Here is a 10,924-nt window from a genome sequence, read left to right as displayed (position 1 = left end):
CGTAAAGTTATGACTTTATTCTCGTAATATTACGACTTTATTTTTGTAATATTACAACTTTTTTTCTCGTAAAGTTATGAGTTTATTCTCGTAATATTACGACTTTATTTTTGTAATATTACGACTTTATTCTCGTAATATTCTGACTTTATTCTTGTTATATTACGGCTTTTTCTCTCATAATATTATGACTTTATTCTGTAAATCTCAGATGTTTTTTCCCTCAATGTGGCCCTAATACTCCGTAGTACATTTGCTCTTTGGCCCTCACTGCATTAGACTTATATACTTAGACTATAAACTGTGTTAACTTCATCACAATGCTCAAATGTTTTGCTGCTCCAGACAGATATATATATTTTTTATTTACCTAAAATGTCTCTTTAGATAGTAAAGGTTGCTGACACCTGACCTAACTGCAGAACGCCTATTTTTCAAGGAGGACACTCTGATTTCCCATCTTCATGGTGAGGCCGTAAACGCACCGTGAAGAAGAGAGAAGGCTAGCTGGTTAGCTTGTTAGCTTCACTGCTCGACTGTGTAAAGATGCAATTAGCTTTAAGTAAAACGTTTGGCCAGAAACCAGTTAAATTCCAACTAGAGCAAGATGGGGACTTCTACATGGTTGGATCAGAGGTACGTGGCTCTCTCCTACAGTAACTTTAAATGCTTCAGCTCCTTTAATGTTAGCCTCAGTTAGTCCATGCTTTCTGGCTAGTTGATGCTAACTAGCCTCCATTGATGCTTCATAAACAAAGAAAACACCAAGATATTCATGCAACCTGCAAATCACACATACTTTATGCTCTCCACAGTTCAATAAATAACAGATAACCCATGCATATTTTGCATTTCTTGCAATAACTTCAATTCCCATCCTGCTATAAAGATAGAAGTTACATCAACATGAACTAATGTGACTTTACTGTGTTTCAGAGGCTCTAGTAGGTTCAGTTTTAGGGCTAGAGTGAAGCTACAGGTATCATATTAAACAAGAAAACCTAATGAATCCATTGCTACCAACCAGTCAGGGTTGGCTAAATAACAAGGAGGCTAAATAATGCTCCAAAGTTGGGCTAAATTTTAGGGAGGAAAAACTGGCTTGGCCATTTTCAAATAGGTCCCTTCTTGACCTCTGACCTCAAGATGTGTGAATGAAAATGGGTTCTATAGGTACTCTTAACAGTCTTGCAATTACATAAATTGGGTATCACTGTAAAGCTGAGACTCTTGTGGATCCAATGAGCCCACCTGTATTCATGTGTGATGATGTTAGTCCCCATAGTAGCCTTTTCATTGAAGTGAGACCATTTTTTTTAATTTGACCTCACTGTATAAAATGACCTGTGGTGACCTCTAGGATAATCACAGCCTCATGAAACTTTACAGCCACAAACTAGAGACCTAGAGCATTCAGAGGATGGATGGCTTTCCTAGGTAGATTGACAATAAGGGGGTTTCTGAGCAGTTTACACAACAGAAGTGCTCGCCATCCAATCGTCAACAAATGCAATTCTTGCAGAAATCTCAAAATGTCAAACGTTTTTTAAACCAAATCACAGCATGGCTTTTTCTATGTAGTTCCTCAAGGTCTTGGTGTCTTAATGTGGTATTTTGGAGGGATTATTGATAATTGTTTATCAATTCTTAAAGTGGTAAAAAATGGTTAAATTTAGCACCAAATCTGTGTAACAAATGGTGTCAACCCAAAAACTGCTGCAACAACTTATGAGACATAAAAGAGCATGGAGATGACCATCATATACATTTTAATGTTCTAAATCCTTATACACTTTCACAATTCATTTTAGCACCTCAAAACCTGGATGATTAATCTTGATGGCTTGTGTGCAAATATATATATACAGTATATATTTATATAAATACTCTTTATCACAGTATATATCTGCAGAACCTTTTTTTCTAATTTATTTCATTTTCCATCCATCCATCCATCTTCAACCGCTTATCCGGGATCGGGTCGCGGGGGCAACAGCTCCAGCAGGGGACCCCAAACTTCCCTTTCCCGGGCCACATTAACCAGCTCTGACTGGGGGATCCCGAGGCGTTCCCAGGCCATAGTAGAGATATAATCTCTCCATCTAGTCCTGGGTCTTCCCCGTGGTCTCCTCCCAGCTGGTCGTGCCTGGAACACCTCCCAAGGGAGGCGCCCAGGAGGCATCCGTGCTAGATGCCCGAACCACCTCAACTGGCTCCTTTCGACGCAAAGGAGCAAGGACTCTACTCCGAGTCCCTCACGGATGACTGAGCTTCTTACCCTATCTCTAAGGGAGACGCCAGCCACCCTCCTGAGGAAACCCATTTCGGCCGCTTGCACCCGCGACCTCGTTCTTTCGGTCATGACCCAACCCTCATGACCATAGGTGAGAGTAGGAACGAAGATTGAACGGTAGATCGAGAGCTTTGCCTTCCGGCTCAGCTCTCTTTTCGTCACAACGGTGCGGTAAAGCGAATGCAATACCGCCCCTGCTGCTCCGATTCTCCGACCAATCTCACGTTCCATCGTCCCCTCACTCGCGAACAAGACCCCGAGATACTTAAACTCCTTCACTTGGGGTAAGGACTCATTCCCTACCCGGAGTAGGCAAACCACCGGTTTCCTGCTGAGAACCATGGCCTCAGATTTAGAGGTGCTGATTCTCATCCCGACTGCGTCACACTCGGCTGCGAACCGATCCAGTGAGTGCTGGAGGTCGCAGACCGATGATGCCAACAGGACCACATCATCTGCAAAAAGCAGCGATGAGATCCTCAGCACACCGATCTGCAAACCCTCCTCCACCCGACTACGCCTCGATATCCTGTCCATGAATATCACGAACAGGATTGGTGACAAAGCGCAGCCCTGGCGGAGGCCAACCCCCACCGGAAACGAGTCCGACTTATTGCCGAGGATCCGAACACAGCTCTCGCTTTGGGCGTACAGGGATTGGATGGCCCTGAGAAGTGCCCCCCTCACCCCATACTCCCGCAGCACCCCCCACAGTATCTCCCGGGGGACCCGGTCATATGCCTTCTCCAAGTCCACAAAACACATGTAGACTGGATGGGCATACTCCCAGGCCCCCTCCAGGATCCTTGCGAGAGTGAAAAGCTGGTCCGTTGTTCCACGGCCAGGACGGAATCCGCATTGTTCCTCTTCGATCTGAGGTTCGACTATCGGCCGAACCCTCCTTTCCAGCACCTTGGAGTAGACTTTACCAGGGAGGCTGAGCAGTGTGATACCCCTGTAATTGGCACACACTCTCTGGTCCCCCTTTTTGAAAAGGGGAACCACCACCCCGGTCTGCCACTCCTTAGGCACTGTCACCGACTTCCACGCGGTGTTGAAGAGACGTGTCATCCAAGACGGCCCCTCCCCACCCAGAGCCTTCAGCATTTCTGGGCGGATCTCATCAACCCCCGGGGCTTTGCCACTGTGGAGTTGTTTGACTACCTCAGTGACTTCCACCAGGGTAATTGATGATGGTCCCCCATCAGCTTCCAGCTCTGCCTCTACCATAGAGGGCGTATTGGTCGGATTCAGAAGTTCCTCAAAGTGCTCCTTCCACCGCCCGATTACCTCCTCAGTTGAGGTCAACAGTGTCCCATCCTTACTGTACACAGCTTGGATGGTTCCCCGTTTCCCCCTCCTAAGGTGCCGGATGGTTTTCCAGAAGCACTTTGGTGCCGACCGAAAGTCCTTCTCCATGGCTGCTCCGAACTCCTCCCACACCCGCTGCTTTGCCTCCGTCACGGCAGTGGCTGCTGCTCTTCGGGCCCGTCGGTACCCTGCAACTGCCTCCGGAGACCTCCGAGATAACATATCCCGGAAGGCCTCCTTCTTCAGTCGGACGGCTTCCCTGACCACCGGTGTCCACCACGGTGTTCGAGGGTTGCCGCCCCTTGAGGCACCTAAGACCTTAAAACCACAGCTCACCGCCGCAGCTTCAGCAATGGAAGCTTTGAACATCGTCCACTCGGGTTCAATGCCCCCAACCTCCACAGGGATGCCAGAAAAGCTCCGCCGGAGGTGTGAGTTGAAGATCTCTCGGACAGGGGCCTCCTCCAGACGTTCCCAGTTCACCCTCACTACGCGTTTGGGCTTACCAGGTCTGTCCAGAGTCTTCCCCCACCCTCTGACCCAACTCACCACCAGATGGTGATCAGTTGACAGCTCCGCCCCTCTCTTCACCCGAGTGTCCAAAACATGCGGCCTCAGATCAGATGATACGATTACAAAATCGATCATCGACCTTCGGCCTAGGGTGCTCTGGTACCACGTACACTTATGAGCATCCTTATGTTCGAACATGGTGTTCGTTATGGACAATCCATGACTAGCACAGAAGTCCAACAACAAACGACCACTCGGGTTTAGATCAGGGAGGCCGTTCCTCCCAATCACGCCACTCCAGGTGTCTCCATCGTTGCCCACGTGCGCGTTGAAGTCTCCCAGGAGAACTATGGAGTCCCCTACTGGAGCCCCATACAGGACTCCATTCAGGGTCTCCAAGAAGGCCGAATACTCCGAACTGCTGTTTGGTGCATACGCACAAACAACAGTCAGAGTTTTCCCCCCCATAACCCGAAGGCGTAGGGAGGCGACCCTCTCGTCCACCGGGGTAAACTCCAACGTAGCGGCACTCAGCCGGGGATTTGTGAGTATCCCCACACCCGCCCGGCGCCTCACACCATGGGCAACTCCAGAGAAGAATAGAGTCCAACCCCTATCCAAGAGTACGGTTCCAGAACCGAGGCTGTGCGTAGAGGTAAGCCCTACCAGATCCAACTGGTAGCGCTCCACCTCCCGCACAAGCTCCGGCTCCTTCCCCCACAGAGAGGTGACGTTCCACGTCCCCAGAGCCAGCCTCTGCCGCCCGGGTCCAGTCCGTCGAGGTCCCTGGCCTTCACTGCCACCCGTGTGGCAGCGCACCCGACCCAAGCGGTTCTTCCCGCAGGTGGTGAGCCCACAGGATGGAGAGGAGGGGGGTGCCACGTTCCTTTTTCGGGGTATCCCCGGCCGGGCTCCGTGGCAAGCCCGGCCACCAGACGCTCGTTGACGGGCCCTCCGTCTGGGCCTGGCTCCAGACGTGGGCCCCGGGCTTCCTCCGGGCCGGGTAACTCCTCCTCTGCCTCGTGTCGTCATTGGGTTTTTTGTGAACCATTCTTAGTCCGGCCCCTCACCTAAGACCAATTTGCCATGGGAGACCCTACCAGGAGCACGAGGCTCCAGACAACACAGCCCTCAGGGTCATAGGGACACACAAACCTCTCCACCACGTTAAGGTCATTTTGGTTTACTAAAAGATCTTCCTTCTGCTCTCCAGGTTGGAAACTACCTGCGCATGTTCAGAGGCTCTCTGTATAAAAGATATCCATCTTTATGGAGGAGGCTGGCCTCAGTGGAGGAGAGGAAGAAAATCGTAGCATCATCACATGGTTAGTGGTGCGTTCTTTTTACACTGGACTTTGATAAAGTGTGTATAATGCTTATATTGCTGCTACAAGCAATTTAATATTGTAAAGGAAAAATATTATATTTGAATCAAGTGACCAGTCAGACTAGTGACTTGTCAACCTAGACATTATCTCAGTGTAATGTGTAAAGTAAAAAAAAAAAAGCTTTAAAACAATCAACATATCTTTGTTTTGGTAACACTTCATTTTACAGACCTCCAAATTTCATGGTAATTCGGTGATAATTAGCAAGTAACCTATTTGAAAATTTGTGTAACAGTTGACATGCGTCTGTGTTTTCTCACCCGTTGGTCCGTCTGTAGCCACCAGTGTTACTCTGCTGAAGGCATCCGAATGTGAAGAGATCTTCGAGGGTAATGATGAGAAATACAAGGCGGTGTCCATCAGCACAGAGCCTCCAGCTTACCTCAGGTAATTTCTATGAGATGATTGCTGATTTAGCATTTGTCATGTTTTATTTTTACATTTTTTTTTTTTTTTAATTCCTGAGTGGAAAGACTTGTTAAAGCACTCCTCCCGTCGGCGCGCTGCAGGTTGAGCTCATCAACCACTGCTCGCCCGCACGCACGCCCAGCCAAAGCTTTGAATATTCGCTGTTGAATACTACCGAAGTTCTGGAGCCCTAATTGTTTGTGTATTCTTGTCAACATTGTGTTTTTTTTTCCTTTCTATAAGGGAGCAGAAAGCAAAGCGGAGCAGTCAGTGGGTCCCCACGCTGCCCAACAGCTCTCATCATTTAGATGCTGTGCCTTGCTCCACCACCATCAACCGCAACCGAATGGGCCGCGACAAGAAGAGGACCTTCCCCCTGTGGTGAGAACGCTGCACCGCAAACAACTCAACAGTATGGCACTAGCTCTGTATCTCTGTTGTGTTGTATAGCAAAATATCCCTAAGGCTAAAAGTAGCTACTATCTGGTCGAGTCAGGAGAAACTCCAGAGAGATTCAAAGAGATCCCTTTTAAAGGGATTCCAATGTAGTCACTTAACATTAGTGGCAATTACATGATTGGCTCTGATGGCTTGTTTCTGGCGGCATCGCCCTGGAGGTTCACACTCTGCATATGGTCATGCACCCTGACCCCACGATGACACACGTTGAGTGACTACTCTAGTCATTTCCATAATGAGGCAGAAATGCATAAAGAAATGTAAAAATAAATGCTAAAAGAGAAGAATACAGAAATAAATAAGTTTGTGGAAATAAATGAGGGGTAAAATGCACAGGGAAAATTGTGCAGAAATAAATGCATAAATACATTAATAAATACACATTTTTGAAAATAAGTAAATAAAAAATAAATGCAAAAGTAAATAAATTAATTGAAAAATGAATAAAAACAAATGCATGAATAGATAAAAGGGAAAATTAAACGGAAACTAAAAGGACATTTAGAATGGCTTGGATTAAAAAATAATAATCCAACACTGAGTTTTGTTGCGTCTTGTGTCTCGCTCAGCTTTGATGACCACGACCCGGCAGTGATCCACGAGAACGCAGCCCAGGTAGAGGCGCTGGTTCCCATTCGTCTAGATATGGAGATAGACGGACAGAAACTACGAGATGCCTTCACATGGAACATGAACGGTAATAAATATATTCGTCAACTAGCTGACTAACATCCAAAACATACAGCATTGTTCTGATATGTCAAGTTATTAAAATGTTATAATTTTGTCACCAATCCCCTCCCCTCTTCAGAGAAACTGATGACCCCAGAGATGTTCGCAGAGATTTTATGTGACGACCTGGACCTGAATCCTCTGGCCTTTGTCCCCGCCATTGCCTCAGCCATTCGTCAGCAGATTGAGTCGTACCCCATCGACAGCATACTGGAGGAGCAGGCGGACCAGAGAGTCATCATCAAGGTGGGTGCTGCTGAACCAAAGCAACAACGATTCCTCAGGAAGGTATTAAGTTGGTAAAAAAAAATTGGAGTATGCTCAATGTTTTTTTCTGTGTTCCTCAGCTGAACATCCATGTGGGGAACATTTCTCTGGTGGACCAGTTTGAGTGGGATATGTCAGAGAGAGAGAACTCGCCTGAGTCGTTTGCACTGAAGCTTTGCTCTGAGCTCGGTCTGGGTGGAGAGTTCGTCACCACTATCGCCTACAGCATTCGCGGTCAGCTCAGCTGGCACCAGAGGACCTACGCCTTCAGGTAACTCACCCACTCACTTTAACCCTCAATAGACCTGTTTTTGTCTTTTTTAGGGGGGTCTTTAGTGGGAGATAGCAGGTCAGCAGTAGATGTCACATAGAAGTGGTGTACATCATCTGAAAGCTGGAACCTGAAGATTAATTTGAGATGCAGCTCAGCACTGTGTGTAAATGTTTTCTCGTCAAGTCGGAAATAAACATGAATTAATCAATTAATTAATTAACTATTTAAAATAGTAAAAGTGTATACAGGTTTAGAACATTATGATTGAAGTATATGATGGTAATTTCCATGCTCTATTATGTCTCATAAGTTGTTGCAGCAATTTTTGGGTTGATACCATTTGTTACACAGATTTGGTGCTAAATTTAAAAAAAATTTACCACTCGATAATTGATCAAAATGATCAATAATCCCTCCCAAATACCACATCAAGACACCAATACCTTGAGGAACACCATAGAAAAAGCCATGCTGTGATTTGGTATCAAAAACCATTTGAGATTTTAAGATTTCTGCAAGAATTGCATTTTTCGTCGATTGGATGGTGAGCACTCCTGTTGTGTAAACTGCTCAGAAACCTCCTTATTGTCAATCTACCTAGGAAAGCCATCAGTCCTCTGAATGCTCTAGGTCTCTAGTTTGTGGCTGTAAAGTTTCATGAGGCTGTGATTATCCTAGAGGTCACCACAGGTCATTTTATACAGTGAGGTCAAATTTTAATGTTGGACTGACTCATTACTGCCATTCTCCACAGTGAGAACCCACTCCCGACAGTAGAGATTGCCATCCGCAACACAGGTGACGCAGACCAGTGGTGCCCCCTGCTGGAGACCCTCACAGACGCTGAGATGGAGAAGAAGATCCGAGACCAAGACAGGAACACGAGGTGAGACAGCCCTACTTAAAAGTACTGACTTCGGTACCCAACCCTAACTCAGAGTTTTCACCAAATAAATGTCCTATAACAGACTTGAACACAAAGACAGTTTTTGCAGAATCCTTGAGATAATGTGTGTTTTTCTAGGCGTATGAGACGACTGGCCAACACCGCTCCCTCCTGGTAGAAAAGAGACCTGAAGCTGCATCAGATGACGTGTCCTCCGGAGACTCGCACACAGGTCCTCCTGAAAGCATCGATGAAGCATCTGGATGTTCCTGTAAGCATGACTGACACTCACGGACACCTGGTCGGTCTCCATGGACACCTCACTGACTGAATGCAACACACACACACATATCCAGGCATTCCTCTGCTCACACAGTCTACCGTCATCATGCTTCACCTTGCCTTTTAGCACACCAGTCATAGCAACAGTTAACCCCAGCATCACTGTAAGCTAGTGTTTGTCATTGAAGGAGGTTTATCTATCTGTTACATGCGTTACTGTTACACACACAGACCACACCCTGCAGTGTGTGAATACACCACGTCATGTCAAACCAAAGCACTTGGTTTCATCACCGTCACCGGCGTCACGTTCGGCCACGACATGGATTTTGCAATACCGTCATAACCGTGATAAACACACACACACAACGGAGATACAACACCCAATAAACTATGGCTGTATTCGAAACCGCCTACTACATACTACTGAGGAACGCAGTATACAGTTTATACTGCATACTGCGTTCCTCAGTAGTATACAGTATATACTGCATACTGCGTTCCTCAGTAGTATGTAGTATGCAGTATGCAGTATGCAGCGGTTAAAAGTGATGTATTATGCCCGGCTGGCGAGGTAGCGACCCCGGCAGGCGCTGGCTAGCTGTCACAGCAGTTTGTGGAGCTTCTAAACTCCGAAAGCGTTGGAGCAAATGTTCGACTCGCTAACTAATATTGTAAAACTGCCAATATTAAAAATCTACACAGTTGATTTCTCGCCTCAAAAGTTTTCAGAAGTAAATTTAGTGATGAAATAGCTGCGAAAAATGTAAAAAAAAAAGAACTGTTTTTGGCTGCTGTTGTTGTAAAGATGTACCGTTCCAGCGCTTTGCATTGTGGGATACAGTTGGCGAGGTACTGTAGATTTTGCATTTGTTCGCATACTACATGCTACATTTTGGGCAAATCAGTACGTACTATTAGTATAGTATGCGGTTTCGGATACAGCCAGGGTGTCCAGTAGAGCTGAAACAAGTAGTCGGTTAATCAACTAGTCGATCAATAGAAAAGTGATAATGAACTATTTTGATAATTGATAAATCGTTTGAGCCACTTTCTAAGCAAATAGTGTCAAACTTTTGCTTCTCAAACGAGAGGATCTACTGCTCTTCTTTGTCAAACATCATTTTAAACTGAACATCACTGGGTTTTGTCAAACAAAACAAAACAAGACATTTGAAGACGTTATGATGGGCCTTTCTTTCCACTATTTTTGTTCTGATTTTAAAGACTATACAATTCAAACTGGCCTCGCTCATCAAACCTTTTGTCGGTGGACGATTACCCCGGAAACAGTACATGTCAGTACAGATGGTGGGAGGGTGAATTGGTAAGCAAACTTGCCAACAAACAAAACCTCTCATGCGATCATAATCATTTTGAAAGATGCAGTAATCTAGGTCCAGTAAATCCTACACATTAATGAATATGTTATTTAGCCACATCAAAGTGTTTGGGCTACTTCAGTAAACTGATGTTAGTCTTTTTACCTGACTGAAATAACCAGTATGTGTGTGTGTAAAATCAAACTACAACAAATCCCTGGTGATGTTCTGCTGCTGTGTTCTGCTCAGACAGCAGGTCAAGTGTTTGCAGCCAATCAGAGAATTGATTTCTTCTTCTCTGCGTGTTACCAAGTCTGATCAGTTATGTGAACCAGTGTTCATTTGCATGCTAAAACATAGGTAGGTATAATACTGTACCCTGTGCATGAGGGACTAATTGATCCCATTGTTACTTCTGTTTGCACCGTGCCTCACATTGCATCAGTGTCAGCAGACTGGAGCCTTTTAACTGGGAGTAATTTGGGGGGTAGTAGAGAGAGGGGGGGGGGAAAACAAGCTGACAAGAACCAATGGTGTCTTTTTTAAAAGTGATGATTTTCAACTTGAACATACTCCAGAGAATGATGTTAACGTATGTACCGTCGCTTCTTGTTCTCTTATTTTGTAAAATTGATTTACCTTTATAGTGGACTTGTTTTTTATATGAAAAATAACAATAAAGAAAACTTGTTGGAAATATGTTGATTTATTAACCTTTACATTTTGATGTTGTGTTTAAACCCACAATAAACACTTTTTTTTTGTCTGTTTTAGGGGGTACAGGGGGTC

At 45.5% G+C, this 10,924-nt stretch overlaps 1 protein-coding gene across 1 annotated transcript; it reads left to right on the top strand.

Annotated features, from left to right (window-relative positions):
* Positions 1-456: 456 nt before the first annotated feature.
* Positions 457-10,639, top strand: LOC141757266 (SWI/SNF-related matrix-associated actin-dependent regulator of chromatin subfamily B member 1). Its single transcript, XM_074617645.1, has 9 exons — positions 457-636; positions 5,331-5,442; positions 5,784-5,892; positions 6,157-6,294; positions 6,942-7,069; positions 7,184-7,350; positions 7,452-7,642; positions 8,400-8,531; positions 8,670-10,639. The coding sequence occupies exons 1-9, from the start codon at positions 547-549 to the stop codon at positions 8,707-8,709; spliced, it is 1,107 nt and encodes a 368-aa protein (XP_074473746.1). The 5' UTR covers positions 457-546; the 3' UTR covers positions 8,710-10,639.
* The last annotated feature ends 285 nt before the right edge of the window (positions 10,640-10,924 follow it).

This window comes from Sebastes fasciatus, chromosome 19 (assembly GCF_043250625.1).
Source record: "Sebastes fasciatus isolate fSebFas1 chromosome 19, fSebFas1.pri, whole genome shotgun sequence".
NCBI lineage: Eukaryota > Metazoa > Chordata > Actinopteri > Perciformes > Sebastidae > Sebastes > Sebastes fasciatus.
Note: the sequence above shows the minus strand (reverse complement) of the source record. Positions and strands in the feature narration are given on the sequence as shown.